This window comes from Struthio camelus, chromosome 4 (assembly GCF_040807025.1).
Source record: "Struthio camelus isolate bStrCam1 chromosome 4, bStrCam1.hap1, whole genome shotgun sequence".
In the NCBI taxonomy this organism is placed as follows: Eukaryota; Metazoa; Chordata; class Aves; order Struthioniformes; family Struthionidae; genus Struthio; species Struthio camelus.
The window spans coordinates 38,002,520-38,022,913 of record NC_090945.1 but is presented as its reverse complement, the minus strand read 5'-3'; the positions used below and the strand labels follow the sequence as shown (position 1 = coordinate 38,022,913).

Here is a 20,394-nt window from a genome sequence, read left to right as displayed (position 1 = left end):
TGAAGTATCATCTGCTTTTAAAATGTAACCTCTTCAAATTGGCTGCAACCTATAAATAATCCCACATTTTAAAGAATTCCCTCTCTGAAAAGCAGCACCCTGATGGGATTTAACACTTCAGACTATTTTTAAAGTGTTTTTGATCAAAAATTAATTTTAGACTAAACTAATGTCATTATTATAAATGGGCTTTCTCTAAGTATTATGTTGCTTGACAACTCTTTCAAACAGTTCCTTGACTTATTTAATGACAGAGGAAGTCAATAATAATTGAAGGTTTTGTTGATTATTAACGTCATCTCAGTCAGGGAAAACACTTTGATGTGCATTCATGATTTGAATGTTTGACTAAAATTTTTGCTCTTTAACAAACTTAGTGCAGGTCTTTGTATCTATTTTTTTCCTGGGTGGGGTTGTGAGATGGAATCTTATAACTGAGTACTTGTAACTGAAGCCATAAACATTTTAAAAGGATACCAGAATGGACAATCTATATTTCAAGTGCAGTTTGGAAGGTATGATTTGTCTAAAACTAAATACTTTTGAAAAGCTACAAGATTATGTCATGCTACCTTCAGAAACAAAACAAAACAAAAAAATCAGGATTTAGTCTTGTGCCTTGTACAATAACATTTAGCTCCTTCCCTTACATCCAGGGGTCAAGGGAGAAAGTTCTTGACTAGTACTGTGTTATGTGAAACCATATGCTACTGAAATCTTATATCCCTGACCTTATATATAAAGTCATAGATAGTCTGAAACAAGAGTTGCAACAAGAGTTGTTGCGCTTAATTTAGGAAATAACAGGCCTCAGGCATAACAGCTCTTTGAAACTTCAGCTGAAAATTGCAAAAAGAGAAAAACAGAATACACAAAAATGCAATGCGGAAAAAAAAAGACAGGAATAAGCTAGTCTCTTTCACTTACGCAATTTTTCTCCTCTACTCCATGTAATAAAGAACAAGGAAGAATAAAGTGAAAACAGACGTTGAGAAGAGACATTTTTAAAAGCCATCATTTTTATGCAGATGCCAGCACAATTAAAAGAAAATATACCAGTAAATTTTAAGATCAGCTAAAAGACTATCAATCATTTCCTTCTGTGTGCTCCATCATAGACAGTACCTATGCAAGATCCATAAAATAAATTTATATTTTTTCCTCTGATTTGGACACTTTAGCCAAGTCTCTGTGTTTCCAAACGTAGCTCCCATTGCTTGAAAAAGATAGTATTTTAAAAAACCACAGCAACACAACGTATTCCCTACAAACTGAATAGTACCTAAACATAAACCTGATACATTTCCTGAATTACAGCTCAAATATTTAGAAAATGGAGTATATTAGAACAGGACCAAATCAAAGGAAGCAATCACCCTAGAAGTAAATGGTAGAATTCCAACTAAAGGAAATGAATGGCTGGGCAGCTAGAAATTATATCAAAGGTAATACAGGCTCACAATGTGAGATTTCTAATAATAGAGCCAAGAAATGACACCAATAGAGCACAGGTATACTGGAAAAAACTCTCATGCCTATAGTATCTGAAAATCACTTCAGAAAAAGAAGAGTTTAATTGACTGGACGCTAGGATTAGCAGCAGCACTTACTGTCAGACAAATCAGAAGCACCAAATACTCTCAAACAAATGCTGCCTTTGCCTTGAGAAAATGGCCTAAAGAGCCCCCCAGTCACAGTAAGCCCAGCAGCTGCTCTGCTCCCAGATCGCCACCCATAAACACAAGGTGGGCACTCTCTCCCAAGCAAGACACTAGGTTCCAGGATCACCAACATGTGAATCAGAGCACAGGTGCAGATACTGACTCATTGCAGCACTCCAGGGCAATTACCAAGGGTGAGACTGAGTCTCCCTGAAAAGGTAAGGCTCAAATACAAAACACACTACTTCTCCTTATGTGAAAAATCAATACAGTACAGCCATAGTATGAGTGGTTTTAGTGGCTGAATCAAAGACTTAGATCCTTTCCTACAACACAACCTTTGAGGAATAGTGAATTCACTTTCCACATTTTTTTTAGTATGTCTGTTTTCCAGTATGTCTGTTACTGTATAACAGCATTTGACTACACATATATATTTATTGTGATATTCTTTTGAGTTGAGTTGAGTTGAGTTTTAACTGAGTCTGAACCTTTTTGGTAAGTCATGAGTAATACTACTTTTATGAAATAAAATAAAATGGCATTACCTATCTGACAACAGAAACCGATTCCATTTTGCACATTAACATACTTCAGTGCAAAAGTCCACAAACCATGAGGCCTTTCATATTACCCAATCTATCATAGAATGAAGGCATGCATACACATGGTCAGCAGATCATGCAAGGCAGCTATATTAGCTCCCTAATTGCTTTCTCCCACGTTCAAGAAAAATATCCTTTTCCTTTCTGCAAAATCAGGGGCTTTTTTTTTTTTTTTTTTAAATATTTGCCATCTCCCATAGCTGGTAGCTAGGTAAGCTGGATCAATAGTCCAGGATGATACAGAAAATCATTGCCCTTATTAGTTGAAAGCTGCAGGAAAAGAGGAATATTATCCTCTTTACACTTGTAGAGGAAAAAAGGCTTTCACAGTACACAGGTGATGAGAGGGGCCTAGAAGTGTGAAAACATCCCTTACCATAGTTTTCTTCCAAACTTAATAATCCTCAATAACTATTATTCCCTGCAGGACAGTAATAATAATTTGCTAGACCACAGATCTACTCTTCCAAAAGCCACGCCCTCCATTTCAAAATCTAACAGAGGTTCCTGCCTGTTCCTTATTTTACACGCTGAAATAAGATACTGCAGGCAGCCTGCAAAATATTTAACAAACACTCTGGTCTGAATACCCCATTCCCTGCTATACCAAAAGGAGATCTCACAGTCCACAAAAGGACTAAGTATGCATGCTAAACATAGCTTGCAAGAAAGCAGAAGTTAGAGCTCAAGCCCTATAAATTGAAATTCAGAGAGATCTTCTTTCAAATAAGTGGGACAGACTGCATGTTTATGGCTTAAATGATACGCTGTTGGGCTTTTGTCCTCTACAAAATTCCAATTTCCTCTCAGGTATTGGTTAAATTCCTATAGTAATAAGAAACTCAGACTCACAGCAAACTGTCCCCTGGGTCTACCCTCTCTAAGAGAGAGTCTACATAGTTAGTACTGAACTACCATTGTGCAAGTCTTTATGCAGTGCTGGAGACATTTTGCTATTCCAAGCCACAGCATGATCTATAAACACACTGGAAAGTGGATGCTGCTGCCTAGGGTACACAAGGAACAAATAAGCAGCCTCTTCTACCTCAAAGTAAGCTGCTGGGAAAGGCAATTATTCCCTGCTTGCCTGTGATTGATCAGCTTCCTGTATATGGATGTGCAAGCTTTCATGTATTACCTACTTGGTCACTGGCACACAGCTGCAAAGCAAAGGGCTTTTTAATGGGATTTTTTTCTGGGAAGGGTATTAAAATAGTGTGGATACAATTTACATTACAAATAATGTCACTTTGCAATCTTCTTCTGTAAGTAAGACAGCACCCATGCAGGTGAAAGTTCCTGGGGAATAGCATGGGGTGTGGAAAGTGGCTTTCAACCCTTCTATGCCTTGTGCTCCATTTTTAAATAATATGCACAAAGGGCAGAAGCCTGTGCAACCAAGGCAGAGTAAGGCTTTAAGTAACATAATTTTAATATTCATAACGTTTTAACTTCTTAAGTGATTATTTATGAAATCTTTTATTACATCAGGATAACAGGCTTAGAAAAAAGTATGATAATCCAAAACTTACCCTTTTTCCTCCAGTGCAAATATTTTAGAGTTATATTCAGAAGCCATCCTCACAGCTGGGCTGATACGATCTGCCAGTCCCTACAAAGTATCAAATAGTAATTAAATCCAGTGTTTATGGATGACAATTGTTAAAGGAATTAATTTGTTGCAGAAATAACAATAATATACTAAAGTTTCAGCCTGAAATGCACTCTTCTTAGCAATACATTGCATGGGCTTAGGGCCCTACCAAGTTCAACTAAGCGTCTATTAAGACAACGTGGTTTTTCTCATACCGAAATTATTACAAAATCATATACCCATTCCATTAGGTTAAAGATTGCTATATAGGCTTTTCACTAGGGTATCTGACAGTCTAAGAGCCCCCTGATAGGAGAAGAAAAGGGACACGCTGATGTTCTTTCATTCTCCCAAAAGCGTCTCAGATTGCCTATGGTCAGTTCTTCTTTAACACAAAGAAATTTTGTCCTGGTCATCCTCTTAGGTACAAGAAGGGGTATTCTGCAAGTAAGGGAATACCATAAACTGCAATCCCTAAATTACATTGTACAAGGGACTGTACATCAGTATCTGCTACACATATCTCTCTACTGGTTCTTCTTATAGAGGAACCTCTCGTTACTTTAAGTCATTTAAAAAATAAATATATGTTAAAAAATTAAAACTACGGAACAAATGTTACAAAACTTTTTCTTAATTGGATAAATCACCTTACACATGATTCTGAACCCCTCAGCATCCCACACTGGAGCCTGGGAAGACAGGAGGGTATAAAGGTTATAAGACAATGCCTATGTGCACCACTGCCCTCTGCTGAAAGAAATCAGTCTTACTCATATGTTTGTGACCGATTAACTTCTATTAGTAGCGGCTGACATGAAGCAAAGACGACATAAGCAACAGCTAAGGGAAATTCCCATTTAAGCTCCATAGGCCTGTGGTTTAGGACAGAAGGATGTTAATTCTATTGTCTGTGCAACGTAGCTGTGTAAACAGCATTTGAGATGTTTGCATATGCCCTGGACAGTGATCTTCATTACCATGTATTTGTACTGCAATAACATCTCCAGGCCCTGCAGAGATTAGACCTCACTGCTCTTATGTACATAGAGTTAAGATCCAACGCTGCACCTGAACAGTACCATCTTAGCAGCAGAAGACAAGACAGACAAAGATAGGTGATTTTAGACCCCCAAGACTGGCAAAACACCATCTATGAAATATAAGTTAGTTTTGGACTAGCACGATACCAACAGAAAAGCCATATGGAGCCCCCTTGGAGAACCTGAGCCCAAAACATTTGAAACAACTTTTAACAGAAACACAAAGAAAAACAACATCTTTCACTCTAGCATCTATGCTAGATGGTAGCTTTCTATGATGACTGTTAATTTTCTAAGGACAGGCACAGAACCTGTAGAAACAAGTATCACAGGCTCCTGAAACCCCTTCAAACTTACAGAGCAGTAGCTTCATACATCACACTGCCATATTCTTCTGTACAAGGGAAAACACCTCTCCTAGAGGTGGCTAAGACAGCAGTATGCCAGAGAGCCAAGCCTATACCTATCCAGCAACAAGGCACCATAACACAGAGCCCTGAGGGCAAGAAAGGCAGGGGTCAAAGTTCACCACAGGCTAAGCAGAGCTGGTCTTCACCCAGCCCCCGGTGAAGGCAAGGAGGTGCGGGCCTACAGCTAAACCCGCGCCTCTAGCCCGAGAAGCAACAAAACATTTCACCCACCCTTCGCCTCGCTAACGGCTGCTATACCACAACCAACGCACGCGCCCGCGGCCGCCGCCATTAGGTGGCGCGAGAAGCCCCGCCCCGCCCCACCAACGGCGGGAGTTGTAGTTTTCTTTTCCGCGCCTCCGCGCCCCGCTCCCGCGCGCCGGACTACATTTCCCAGGGGGCGCTGCGGGAGCGGCTCAGCCGAGAGCGAAGCAAAATGGCGGCGGCCGCAGCGCGAGGGTGCGAGCGGGTCTGGTGCTGGGCGTCGCGACGCGGTGCAGCGGGTGTTGCTGCTCCCGCCGCCGCTCGGGCGAGAGGCAGAGCGGCGCCGGCGGGGCAGAGCGGGTACGGTGCCGGGACAGCGCGGGGGAGGTTTCCACTGGGACGTCTTGCCCTCAGCGCGGAGCTGGGCAGCGGCCGTTTGGGGCCTGCAGGGTCGGTTACTGTGTCACGAGCACGTCGTGGGGCGGGAACGGCCGCGGCCCGTTTTGAATGCCCCCTTCTGAAGAGAACGAGGCTTGGGGGTACCTGGCAGCCTGTTCTCAGCGCACGTTTATCTTCGCCTTCCTCCCCCCCCCCCCCCCCAACTTGGTAAAATGCTAGTAGTGTGTTCGCAGTGTGACTGTGTGCCTTTGGCATGTTTGTCTCTGAGAAGAGTCCTGAACAGCGCAAGCAACTTAAAAACTGTTAGTGTTCATGTGTAAGAAATATAAACAGTGCTTGCACCAAGGACTGTGCAAATGCTCATAAATATTTTTCAGGAGGGCTTCTGGTCTAAGGGAAACTTTCCTATCTAGCAGAGAAATGTGCAACTTTGACAACACTGCCTAGAACTGAGCACTTTATTCCTACTGCAGTTGAAAAGAGTTATGGCCTGTGCCAAGCTTTCATGTTTTCTGTTTGTCAAGATTCAAGTTTCCCTGCACAATTGATCACCCAAGTAAAGTTGTGTAGACACCAGCAGAAGTATGTTTCTTTAGATTGATTCCCTGGAGACACAAATAAAAATAAACCTTGAGCAAACATGGCAAGAAACTCTAGGATTCTCATCAGCTTGCAAGTGAAGTCTGATGCAATTTTTAAAACCAGGATGTGAAGGAGATGCTTTTCTAAGGAATGTAGGAAAAGATGGGAGAAAAATAAGATATTGCAAAAATAAAAAAAATCCTCTTCTAAATTCTAAGATACCTTTATAAGTAACTGAAAATATTTGAAAAAATAACAGGATTTGCAAGCTGAGCATTGCACTAAGCAAAATTAAATACGAATTAATCCAATGTGTTTTATTGTCACTCTTAACTAAGATCAGAAATCAAAATATTAAATAGGTGGTTTAAATATATGCTGCCTTGCTCTAGTGCTAAAAAGAGACACAGCAAACAGAAAGTTGTGCAAGAACTTATGGGTTGATTGCTTTCCTAACTTCTTGAGTGCTTTTATTGTCGATGAAGTGCTATAACACTTACATCATACTTGTTTCAAATTTAGTTTACTATTTGGAGAAGTATGCGTTTTTTTACATTGGTCAGAATTGTTTCAGGCCTATTGCAGAGAAAAAAACACCGAGTTTATGTTTCCTTTTACACTTCAAAGTTTTTTTTTCCTGTCATAAAAGTAGATACTTATTGCTTTTTATAATGAAAACTTATATTCCAAGTTGAAAGATATATTTTTTTTTTGCCTGGTCCACATTTATCTTGTCTAAGAAAGCATCCATATGCTTTGTAGTGAATTGATAAGCAGCTTGTCTTTGCGAAATTAGACCGCAGTCCTGCAAAAACTTGCGTTTGTAGACTACTGTGTTTATGTGAGGTGTCCAACTTATTAATACATATGGTAATACATGGTTTGTTTAATTGAAAGCGCTGGAATCGGGATTGGATCCTTAGGATCCATAGTCTGAAACATAGCTAAAGAGCTTTTGTTTTTTGTTTTAATAAAAAATGTAAAAGCTCATTTAAACATCTGAAATTTACTCCTTTATGATAATATCCTTCTTCCTAAAGGAGCAATGTATATCTGCATCACTAGTTTGGTTTTTGTAGGGATGTCCTTAGCTGTTGGAGGACAGACACAGAACTAAAATCCTGGCAGTGTATTACGTTCACCTTTGGAAGGAACACTATTCGTGATATATTTGTTCAATGCTTCTCCATAGCTCACTTATCTGCTATAGCTATCTGGGTACTTATATTGCTGAAGTATCCTGTCAGAGAAATGTGATTTCATCACTGAAATATTATTTGTGCCACTTCATTTGTACAAGGCCAGATAATTACTTGCAGAAACTGTCAAGCAATTCATACCGTAAAGGTGACCCTTTTCTCTTGTCCATATAAAGGTTATGGATGTGAAAATTGCAATTGCTTTTTCGATGATATGGAGAAGCTTTATTCTCTTCAGTATGTTCAGAGAGCAGTAGCTCTCTAGTTGAAATGATGATTTCTCTATTACCAGATTACTAATGTTTATGCTAATATGCTACTAACGTTGCTCTGGAGAGCCGCCTTTCCCAGCATGCAAGCAACTAGCTGACGAGAATATATAATTTATACCACCTGTCTGTTGGAGATTTATCAAACTGCGTGAGAAGTAATTGGTATTTATGATGATTTTATGATTTCCATGGAGTACCAAGTTGGGGTTCATCAAGTATGCAAGTTGCCTCATTGAGTTCTGTAAGATTCCTCATGTAGGGAAGAGTTAAAAGTTTCAGACCATTATGTTTTATTACAGCATTCTCTCCAGTATATAGCAAAGTCACTTGACCGCATATTTTCCCTCTGTATACATGGTGGATTAGTCTCTGGTCTCCAGTCCTGTAGCGCAACTTTTGCCATTGAACGGTAGATGGATTTACAACCAAATTTGCAATGATTTTTAATAATTACGATTTTTTTGTTGTTGTTAAAAAGGAAGAGGTTTAACTGTTGTATCTTTCAGGTATTTATGGATGTTAACATGTTATTTGTGCTTTAACTGTATTTCCCTTTTCCTTTTCAGTCTTGCTCCCTGGGTACCAGTTGTGGGTCTGGAAATTCATGCGCAAATTAGTTCAAATTCAAAACTCTTTTCTGGTTCCCAAGTCCAGTTTGCAGCACCTCCTAACTCCTTGGTATCTTTCTTTGATGCTTCTTTACCAGGAACCTTACCAGTAAGTTATGTTTCAGTTTAATTTATGTCAGGTTTTATGTCGGTCATTTAGTTAAGCAGATGACTTTGAGTACAGTTCTAATAGTTTGATCTTCCTAACATTTGGCTACAGAAGTGCTTTTATGTATTTTTCTGTTTGTTGATTGTGTGATAATATGAGATGCCTAGTGTTGTTTCTTTTCAGGTTACATTCTCATCACTACTACTGTTATCACTGCAGACACTTGATATCTTCTGCTAAGGATAAAAATAAGGGGCATCTCTTCTACATATTGAATGACTAGTAGTATTTCTGTCAGACCGGAGTTGGGTGTATTTGGTTAGTATGCCACGCAGGAAATTCCTTAAATATGAGAAGGTACTTAAAATCATATGAGGGAAGAACATCTTAGATTTCCAAGTGGCCATTTGATGTTCCTTTGCTATGTGCCTGTTTATGTAGCTGTCATTTGCCGTTTGGAACGTCTCATTACAGAGTTACTTGGTTTCCTAAGTAGAAACTCTCTGATTTAAGAAAGAGTCAACCATTCCTATTTACAGTGTGACATAATTAGAAAAAAAAGAAAAAGAAAGATATGTGAAATTTTGCAGACTAATAAGTTGGTATAGTATGCTAGCACTTAGCAATGAGAATTTATTAGAGGCTGCATAATACATTTTTGAAGTCATAATTTAATTAACTAAAATTGTTTGTTGTTTGTGATGGCCATAACAGTGGTTCTGTAGAATTCTCTGGGAACCTAACATGTTTAATATAAAAATAATGGTTAGAAAGTATAACAGGCACTCCTACGCTGCAGTGAAAATAAATGTCGAATCGACTTAATGTTGCATTGTGGAACAAGCATGCAGAGACTGTAATGGGGTCAAATTATTTAATGCACATGTGCTTTCCTGAATATTTTTATTAGAAGTGAAGTTTGAGTTCCAGTTTCAGATGTACTTTTTTAGGCTATTTGAAGCATTTCTTTTCTTCACCGTAATGTAGCCTTAAACAGTATTCTGAAATGGAGAATTAATTCATGGCTTGGATTTCTAGGGGTTTGGTGTATGCCATGTGATGCTTAGAAGCAGAAATACAGAAATATTTTGATATATTCATTCTATATTTGCAAACTTAATGAAATAGAGTTAGAGTTAGAATTTGGATTTGACTCTGGTCTCAGTGCCAATTCAGGGCTGATTTTCGGATCTAATTAGATAGAAATGTTGAAAACTCACCAGGGAGAATGGGAATCTTATGCACTCATTTGGTTTTAGAAGAATCGAGTTAGACTTGAAAGTTGGAAATGAGTTCCTTTTGTTTGGGGATAGGTCCTGGAGTTAATAATCATAAAATTTAAACTTTAAAAGGGTTGAAGATTCTTATTTTAGATCTTCTACTTAACATTTTGGTAATGCACAGAAATCCTAATAAGTTGTCTAATGCTTATCTTCAGTCAGGTAGAAAATCTACTCAAGAAAGAATAAAAATGAGTATTTATGGAGAGTTGCATTTTTATAGACATTATTATTTGCCCAGGATTTGTTTTGGTTTTCTTTCCTCTGTTACAGTGCTTTACAAATGAGGCTTGATATGGCCTTTGTGAGAATGTCCCAATACTCGTAGGCTTTGGTAGAGAGGGTAACTGTACCTGATAAGCAAAAGCTGGATGATTAAGTTAATTGGAAAGTAGTGATCCCATGTTTGCTTCTACCAGCTGCTTTTATATATACAAAGAGAGGAAAGATTTTTCACAGGCAGTAGTTGTGAAAATAGAGTTGAAAGTGAATTCTACAAAAATGTGTGTTTTTGTATGATAGAATGTGATACAGAATCTCGTCTTTAGTCAGGGTTTTATTTTCCCGTTGCACCTACTGCACTAGAAAATTAATGGAGACCAATGTTTTTTGTGAGAGTAAACAGTTGGGCTTATTAGCTTAAAATAACAATATGTATGTGTATATAATAGCAATATCTGAAGTAAAAGTGGATGGGTTTTGGTGAATTTTGAAAATTTTTAGGCATTGATTTAAAAAAAAAAGAAAAAGAAAAAAGTAAAATCTTAACATATGATAGGATTATTGCCTGCTAAGTCTATGCAGAAGGTAAATATTTGGCCTTTCCTTTAAACTCTGCTTTTCTGAGGAATGAAGAAAGAGGAACAAAATTTTAACAGTACTGAAGAATACAGTAGTTGTGCTATCAGTAACAGAGAGTAACGGGTGTTATAAATGTCTTTCTGAGAACTGTAGTGACAGTTTTCAGTTTCACTGCGATTTAAATTTACTGTGGGACCATGAGATGCATGCGATGGAGAGCCGTGTTAAGATTGCCACTTTACTGTAATGCTTCGCAGTGGGACCAGAAAAAATGATGCTAACAGGAGCTTTTTGGGTTGTTGCACATTTCTGTGCCGCTAGTGAGTGTGGGCATGATCCTTTGTTTTGCAGTGCTCTGCGCAGGAGAGGTGAAAATAGAAGAATCTGCTCACCCATCCTCCATCTTTCCTTTGTATATTTTCTTCCTGTATTGTAGTATAGCATGTTTTATGCTTCTTCAAGTAGGCCTTAGGAGGACCATCACAAGCAGCATGAGTGTCATAGCCGTTTCACTCTGCCACTCTTATAATGTACCTCTGAGAAACAAGTACATGCAAGAACAGCCATGCAGGTGCACTCCTCTGAAATGAGTCAGAGAAAAAGATAGCTGTGGTAAAGCTTTGATAAAAAAGCAGATGTAGAAGTAGTGGGACTGAAGGGCATGTCCTGTGCTGCTGTACAGACTTCATTTTCATGCCCAGTGCCCGTTAGAGGTAATAGAAGCCCTTACCAGTCGAACATTTAGCATCTTACTGAAATTATTGTAAGGTTCGCTCTTTTTTTGCTACTAGATATGAGCCCTTAGAATTTTGTGTGCTGTGCCAAGGCGTATTTTTTTACTTGGTAGAGGGACTTGTCAGTTAACTTAGCTTGGTGTCTTTAGAGAACCTGACATGAAGAAAGTATTAAGCTATATGTTGGCAACATATAGCGTAGCATAGGTACCCGTAGATTGATGTAAAATTCTTCTGAGGATCCATAAAGATCCCACTTAATTCTCAAACAGGGTAAATGAGATTCTATGGAAACCTGCATAAAGGTTTATAAAGACGAGATTGGGTTCACAGAAAGCAAATCCAGCTATTCTCATGATTGAGGTGTCTGGCTAAAGGTTAATTATAGCTTAGCCACTGAAATAAGATGGTAGATCTAGTAGCTGATACCTTTGTTGTCTGTGTTTACTATCTTTGCTGGTAGTCATGCCAAAAGTTGCATATTTTATATTTGCCACCTGTGTGACTGAACTGGAAGTGTGATCCAGTTTCTCACCCATTGCTGCTGTCCTGTACTGAGATTTTCATATTCTCTTGTTTTAAATTTCTTTAGTATTCCCTCTGTAAATAGGGACTGTTGGAAGGAGGTGTTTGGGCCCTTCTGTATCTTCTCTCAGCCATACAATGACACTCCTGCAATGAAGTACAGCTTTCGCATGGAACAGAGTGATGCTAGAACAGCTGTTAGCCCCGATTCTGCATCCCTGGCAACTTAAACTCCAAACTGTGATGTTTCTGAAGCTGGGGAATGTTGCTACAGTGCTGTGCAGTAGTGTGTATTATGCTGTTACCTTCTCTGCGCTGCAGCACTGCACTGTGGAATGGCTCTCCAGTGACCTGATAGGAGTGATACCCAGCCTGGGAACATGGAGGGTGCTTTAGTCACCCTTCCTGCACTGAGTCACCCTGCTGTCCTTGACAATGGCAGATGCCTTGCATTTTTCTGGGTATCTTGGGTAGTAAATGATCAGACCCTCTGGTGAATTTGGATGTGTTTAGTATCCAGGATTTACCTGATGCTTTTGCTTTCAAAGACACTGAGAGGTTTGTGTGTGATTTTGGTGGATCTATCTTTCATCTATGCATATTGGAATGGAAACAGCATTTGCGACTAAAATCTATACTTTACACTTTAAACTACATTTTTGATAGCTGGTGCCTGTTAAATCTGGTGATTTCAATGGCTGCTTTGCCAACTTGTGACTTTGGTTTTGTTTTGACATTCCTGCTGGCATGGATATGAATTTACTCCTTTCTTTGTAGCACTTTGCTTTTAGAAACCCTGCTTCTTAGCTTGCCTTTTGATAATAGTTTTTTTAACTGCACACACCTTTCTTGAGGACACGGACAGTCTTCTGATCTTTGTATGAATGTTGGTTGAGCTGGTGTAGTCTAAATCTTTTCTTATTGGAAACCACGTGATGCTTAGGTTGTTGTATCCTTCAGCACCTCTTCTCAAAAGAAATAAGTAGCGATGCCAGAAAGAGAGAAGATGACAACATCTTTTAAACCATTTGCTTAAGTCCAGGTTCATTTTAACTGTTTGTAATTTCTTTCAATAAAACTATGATAATTTTTACACAGGAAAAAAAAGAAGTGTTTTTTAGAAATTGATAGCACCTATCAGGTGATATCTGTTGCAGTCCTTTCTCTCCTGACAACGTTGGGGTTTGTGACACGGTCACATCATCAGTGGTTAATAGCCTTCTGTTGCTCACACTGTCCCGTCTTGCTGGACTTGCAAAGTATGTCCATTCCAGAAAAGAAACCTCTAAAGAGAAAATCTCATATAGTATTGAAAAAAACTAGGAAAGAGAAATGTACTTTCAAACCACTGTTCTCTAAGAAGGCCCTGGCAGTTCATAGACTCTTGAATTTCTGAGTGAATGATGGATTAGAGCCAGCCTAAATAATGACGTCAATTCACACGATTCTCACGGTTGAGAAGTTTTTGAAAGATAAGGGAGGCCTGCTTCAGGTGGTTTTCAGGGCTAGGTTATGGGCTTTTTTCCCCCTATTATATTTGTTCCTCTTTCATAGGAACCTTCACAGCCTCGGGTTACGTGTAGAACTACTCTCCTTCATCAGGATATGTGCTGTCAGTGGGTTTAGATGTTAGGCGTGAGAATCAAACTGTGGTCCGAAGCATCTGGTGAGGTTTGAACAAATGGCTGATGCTTGGTGAGCTGTTGAAAAAATTTGGCCTACTTTTTCCCTTGACTTTGTATACGCTTTCTTAATCCTACTTAAGATGAAACTGCAGAAAACTTTACTTTTTTTTTTTTTTCCTTCTAGAGAAATGTTATACCTCCCCAGTTACTGCAGTTGCTTAGGTCAACTTTATTTCATACTTCAGCTATAATGCCATTTTTCTGGAGATTCCTCTGCTGTTGTGCTTCAAAGTTTTTGGTGACTTTTGTCAATGCTCTTCTCTCAAGCTTTGAAGGCACCCCCTGCAACTGTTTTCTGCTACTTTTTGCTATGACTCGTTTATTTGTGAGAAGTTGCAACATTCATTCTGCATGTTTTAATCTTTTTGTCAAGGCTAGCAATTTCTGTTGGGCTTTATCTCCTTAGCGCCTCAGATACTGTTCTACCTATTGAGCTTTCTTCCTTTTTGTTGTTGTTGGCTTTCCCTCGTTCATCCTTAACAGGTCCCTCTAGCTGATAAACTTGCCAGTTAGAACTGCATTAACTTGATAAAACATCTTACTATCACCTCTTTCAGTAGATCCTTCAGTGCATCAGTGATGTTATCTATATATTTTCTCTTACCTCCTTTTGTTTTGTTTTTTTAGTGTCTTTGCTTTATACATTTTTTTCTGCGTCTTTGTGGGGAGCTGGTGTTTGCAGTATCTTGTTTCCTTTCTTTCACACAGTTCTGCTACCACTGTTGTTGTGGCATCTTTGATACTGTTGGACAGCAAAACCATTACATGTCAGCACCACAGATCAATGTCCCATCTTCCTGGATTCAATCTGAAATTGCTGCTGAAAAGCACACTAGCCTTTTGCAAATAGTATTTACTTAGTGTGCTGAAGAATATCTTTTTGTTAAGTTTGAACTGTGAGTGGATGGTTTTAGACAGACAAATGATTGTTACTTCTTTTATCAGTTATTTTGTATGCTTTGGTAACTTTGCCTTTGGTTTAAATTTTGTCCCAGAATGCAGACAATCAGTCTGGTTCCAGATGTCTCACTTTGGGGAACTCCAAGGTAGTATACATACATATGTGTATGCAAATAGCGTTCTGTTAAGCAAGAATTTCTGTGGCACGTACAGTTCTACCAATTTTTTACCATTTTAACTTTACAAAACATCTTGCTGCTTCGTTCTTTTTATTAACGCTTTTTTCTTTGAAGACTTTTTTCATTAAAAAGTGTTTAGGAAACTCTGTCCAACACTAATGACAGATAATTGTAGACTGGGATTTTGTTTTTGTCATGGTTAGTTGTCTCGTGTAATGTTGTGTAAGTGTCAATTTTACATATTTTATTTGAAGCTTATCTTAGTGCAGTTAGGCTGTAATTGGTTCCTGGGGTAAAAATAATTTTTCTTTGTATTCTTCTCTCTGATTACCAGCCACCTTGCCACCTCAAATATATTATGTCTGTATTTTTGATTTTGACAGAGACCATGTAAGCTTCTGCCATGGGTGTTTTGTTAGTTATATGTACGACTTTTGCTATTGCAACCATTGTTTTATGTACAGAAACATTACTCTTGCAATTGCACTATTAGCTAATACTTTCTGAACCCTTTAACCAGGTTCAGCCAAATTTGTCTCAAAAATATTAAGCTAATAGAAGGTTTTGTGACTATACTAGCAAGCATGAAGGGGAAGCTCATATTAGTGATGGAGTGACTCCCCTTTCCCCACCGCTGTCAGCTTTATTTGGGCTGCTGCCATGCAGGTATTTGTGACACTTTATACTCCATTCAGGATCTGCTACAGCAATCTCATCCTGCTAATTGTTAGATGAAATGGGGAAAAGGTGGGGGGAATCACGGGAAAGAGACTACTGAGGTCACTGCCTAGCTAAAACAAGCCAGGATGATTATTCATAGGAAATAGTCCTCATTAGTTCTGCTATTCCAGAACAACTTACTTGCCTTTTAAGAAGAAATTTTAGTTTCCTCCTTAATAGCTTTTTGCAAGACTTGTTGCATTATGTGGCCTATTGTTTGTCTAAATAAGTATCTTGTCTCTCTGAGTGATAGACTGCTTCTGTTTTATTTGTTCCCAATTTATATGTGGTGCTCTCTTAAGAAAACTACGTCAGGAGAACCACCCTGGAGAGAAAGATGGCTCGTTTTCTGATGAGCAAACGAGCATGGTTCAGGAGACTACAAATGGGGGAAAAAGGGACGAGGGAGTTGCAGCAAAGGACTGGGAGCTTTCATTGCACGTAAAGATTGCAACAAGGAGCAGAGAGCAGATAGCCAAGATTCGGAAATGATGTAAGATGACAGTGGGAGTAATTTATTTTGAGCTTTAACCTATGAATGAACTTCAAAGAAGCATATATCAGAGCAAGTTGGGACTATTAACACAGCAAAATGATAAGACTGAATATATCCATTAGTGGAAGCAAATAAAAATTAGAGGGATATGCAATAGAAGTACCTGGAAACATGATTAGAGATATCTGATGAGATTTCTAAAGATTACTGCCTGGTCTACAGAGAGCTGGCTAAATACATTGCACTAGTTCTTACTTCCAGCTGTTACTTTGAATGGAAAGGAGATAAAATTAAATATTTCCTAGATAAATAGTCCTGTAGTTAATTACAAGATGGTTATTTCTTCATGATTATAAATGGGAACGAAGGTCGTCTTGGGATAACCAATTAATATGGAATTAATTTATTAAAATGTGTGACCTGGAATCAAAACATTTTCAAATTTCTAGGGAATGACTCTGATTTTCCAGTGTTTAGTTAAGAAATACCTTGTTTCATAAATGAGGGTACCGAGATGCCACTGCCATAGTAAACATTTTTTTAAAAGAGGAGCAAAAATAAACTTTTTCCGGGAAAGTGATTTAGATGATTCTTTTTTTTCCCCCCACTCATCCTGTGTAATACTCCTTAGCAAAACAAGGAGGCATGTACCTGTTCTCTTAATATGCAAAAATGATTGTTTACTAAGTGTAGAAACATGTATCTTCACCTAAAAGGGAACCAGCTTTCTTTAATGTATTAATACAATGAGTAAACCTGCTATTTAAAGAAACTCAACCTGTTACAAATTGACTGTTAGTGGGAATTTATGCTGTTGAAGGTACTGTGTACAGTCTTGTACAACTGTTGAATAATCTTATATTTAAAATGAAGATCCTCACTAAATTGAGCTTACAACTAAAGGTGATAAATTTGTAAAAGGAATCTTTCCACTTGTGGAGAAGATGTAAAGAATAGACGAGTATCAGAAAAAGAGAGATCTTTGTTGGATTGTTCTTTCATTCCTTTGGCTCTCAATTACCATGGTGCTCTAGCAAGATAACATAGCTACATGGGAAATGATACTGGTGTTCTGAAGCCACTGTTAAGGATTTTCATGGATTTCCAGTACAAACAATTAACATTTTCTCTTGTGATATCTTTCTTGGAATTTCTTGAAATAAATACCTATGAGAGATATCTCCATTTTAGAAGACCAGAAATGTTTAAGAAAGACTTTGTAGACTCTTTTATTTTGTCCATAGCTATTCCAGGAACTACATAGCTTTCTTTCAAGGCCAGCACTTTGCTAACATACCAGACTGGCAGCTTGTCAGTTCAAGCCAGTAATTTAAATCTTCGATGCTAGTCAAAGCTGTCAACTTAATAACAGCTTACTACATAAACAAGCTGGGGGGACTTGTTCTAGGTCATTAGTATGGGAAGTTTCGCATGCTGAATTGATGTTTATCACTGCAGATTATTTGAAAAGCTAGACTTGTTCCAAGGAAAAGTAGTAGTTTGCCTGACCATCTCTGCTTCATGTGCACAGCTTTGATCATGAAATACTGGAACAGGTAGTAGTAAATTAGTCACTTTGGAAATGGAGAAAAATTAACCAGATAAGTTTTGATTTTTAAGGAAGTTACAGGGTCATCAGTTTTTTTTTTTTTTTTTTTTTTTAAAAGAGTCAAACAGGGGAAGGGAAACAGATTGGCATGGTAGACATCTCAGTATGGCACGGTGGAAAAGATTCAATTTGCAATGTCTGTTATTGCCACAGAGGTCAATAAAGAGATAGCACAGAAAGTTTTACTAGTGCATGAGTAATGACGCATATACAATGACTGGGCTGTTACGATCCAATGCATTGGGGATACATATGCATCACATTAATCTAAATGCTTAGTAGTACTACATAGAAAATAATCAATACTTCACATTTTTATACCAGTTTTCCCCACAGCTACCAAAACGGATCACCAGCAAAAGTGCAGAAGTTCACTAAGGTAAAATATATGTAGGGATTATTTTTTTCCCCCTGAAATAGTATTATCTCTTAGGCTGATGAGTAGAATATACTCTATCTTGTTTGAAATAAAGGCGGAAGAGCACGTGGGCAAAGGTGGTAATTGTAGTGCAGTCACTAGCAAAACTCCACCTGCGATTACCATACCTGCTCTGAGACTGACTGACTGCAACTGGTGGCTTGGGTTTTACCTTGTTCTTGGATTCAGAAACAGTTCATAATCCCTTCACCATCAGGAAACATTATAGCAAGATATTGGGCATTTGTTCACTGCTTTGTGCAGTGGTGTTCTGAGTCTACCCAGTCCGTGTGGAGCCTTAATGGTTTTTGGTGATCACCTGTTAAAAGGGCTTGACTGGCATAGACCTTCCTAACTAGAATTGTGCCCTAAGGCTTTAGAGGAAGAAACACTGCCTATGTGGTTAGAAAAGTTACGATATTTTACATATTCCAAAATTGGACTAACATTGCGATAAGCTTCCTTAAAGGATAAAAAAAATTGTATCTGTACTGTCTGGAAGATAAATGCTATTTTCAGTGTTTAGTTGCTGAAAATAGAAGCATGTGCTAGTAATGAAGTGCAGCTATGATACTAAAATAAATTAACATTTTGAAGTTGCCTACTTCAGTTTACAGTCGCAACTAATTGGGTTTGTCTTGCTGCAGGTCAGCATTTCAAGGGGAAATTGTTCTTCCTCTTTCCTCTTTCAAAATTTCCTTTATGCATCTTTTAAAAATTTTAATAAACATAATCTGCCCCAGCAGGGTAGTGTTCTAGTTAGCCATGTGTAGTTAGATGTGTTCTAGTTAGCCATATATAGTTGCAGTAAAGATCTGAAGCAATTTTTAAGTTTCTTTTGTATGAAGAATTTCTGTTATTTTTCAGTGAAGTTTTGATTCCTCAAATACTAGATGAGTAAAGCAGAGTCCTTTTGCAGTGAAGAGGTGGGTGATGAGAAAAGTGCAGCTGCTCAGTCTGTTCTCAGAAGTCAGGCTGGTGTATATGGAAAGTAAATACTCAGAAATATTGAAGAAAATAATACTTAAGATCTGTGCTTCTTTTTTCTACTGAATGTAGATGAAGTCTTTTAAATTCCTGTACCTAATGTGCCCCTTTAATGGTCCTGGTGGAAATTGATTTCTTGGCAGCTCTACAAAGCAAAATAAGATGGATAAAGTTCTGCTCTTGTTTCAAAACACTGCAAATGTGTGCATGTCAGAGTTATTTTAAGACGAATTCAGTCTTATCAATTTAATGTTAGTTGAACTCATTGTTAAATTAATGAGCGCACATCTGAAAAAAACCATAACTTTGAGACCCTGCTTGTTAGTACTTTTCGGAATGGAATTACCTTTCTCCTCAGAATCCTGAGCCTGCTGGGAAGGTAGAACGGTGTAGCACTGAGTGCTGGGTCCGTGGGAAGAACTGCAGCCCCAGTTCAACTCCTTCATTTCTTCATGAAGGCCTTGCTGGGTCTTCAGATCATGTGACATCCTGCAAAACCTGAAGCCCACGGGTTCCCTGGGTCCTGGAAGTGCATGTGCCATGGGATTAATTGATGTCTCTCTGGTTCCGTTTTAGCAAAGCATATAAATGTGCTTAATTTCATCCTTGTTCAGCAAAGCACAGAAGTCTGTGTGTGAATTCTCATGAATTCAGTGTAGGTACACATGTTCTGAGGTGTTCTACTGAAACAGCACCCCAATCCCTAACTCAGAAACCCTATGTTCCCAGTGAGGTGGCAGCTGGATACAAGCCAATTATTATTTACTGTGATTGGCTTATCTTTGAGAGTGCAAGAGTACTAGGGTATTCACAAAAGTAGCAAGCCCGAACAGTGCCCATCTCCTCCTGTGGCATGACAAAATGTTTTTTTTATCTTAAAACTGTGCTGATGTGTAGCTACCACTGCTTTAATGATGAGTAAGAACTACCCACACAAGGAAAGAGACATAATGCTGGTTGAAGGCGAGCAAAATTGAATATACGCTCCATACAAGGCAGCGTGTGGGAAATGCATTTGTTACATACTGAGTATCTGAGCAAAATCGTGTGTCGTGTTTCCTTAGGTTCTCAACAGGAGATGTGTAGAAGCAGCAGTGATGACAGGCCTGGCACTCAACTGCAGCATAAACAAGAAGTCCTTGTTTGACAGAAAACACTATTTCTATGCAGATCTGCCTGTAAGTATGCAGTTTAGCTGGTCCCTTTACAGCTGTAGAAAAGGATAAGTCTGGAGTATGAATGGCAACAGGGTATGAGCGAAGAGATGCTTATTCTGTTTTCATTCTGCTTACTCCAATGGGGTGCTGTGCTGTGCTCTGATGAATAGACAGCTGTACCCTGGTGTTCACTGATTGAATATGATTGCTCTGATTG

The 20,394-nt window shown here is 38.6% G+C and overlaps 1 protein-coding gene and 1 long non-coding RNA gene across 9 annotated transcripts in view; one reads left to right on the top strand and one right to left on the bottom strand.

Annotated features, from left to right (window-relative positions):
- Positions 1 to 5,625, bottom strand: part of LOC104145532 (uncharacterized) — a 251,341-nt gene extending 245,716 nt beyond the window's left edge. For 4 of the 5 annotated variants that reach the window (XR_011140966.1, XR_011140984.1, XR_011140980.1 and 1 more), the window contains exons 1-2: positions 5,545 to 5,622; positions 3,799 to 3,878 (exon numbers count right to left, since the gene is read on the bottom strand). This is a non-coding gene — a long non-coding RNA (uncharacterized lncRNA). Of the gene's footprint in view, positions 1 to 3,798; positions 3,879 to 5,544 lie in introns of all 5 variants that reach the window. The other variant, XR_011140963.1, reaches the window with a different exon arrangement.
- Positions 5,626 to 5,690: 65 nt separating this feature from the next.
- The window catches only part of GATB (glutamyl-tRNA amidotransferase subunit B), a 42,251-nt gene continuing 27,547 nt past the window's right edge, over positions 5,691 to 20,394 (top strand). The window contains exons 1-4 of one of the 4 annotated variants that reach the window (XM_068942288.1): positions 13,679 to 13,692; positions 14,707 to 14,757; positions 17,940 to 17,994; positions 20,085 to 20,198. In XM_068942288.1, the coding sequence (XP_068798389.1) occupies positions 14,708 to 14,757; positions 17,940 to 17,994; positions 20,085 to 20,198 (219 nt within the window). In that variant the 5' untranslated portion in view covers positions 13,679 to 13,692; position 14,707. Of the gene's footprint in view, positions 5,878 to 8,535; positions 8,687 to 13,678; positions 13,722 to 14,692; positions 14,758 to 17,939; positions 17,995 to 20,084; positions 20,199 to 20,394 lie in introns of those variants that run through there. The other 3 variants (XM_068942286.1, XM_068942289.1, XM_068942287.1) reach the window with 3 other exon arrangements.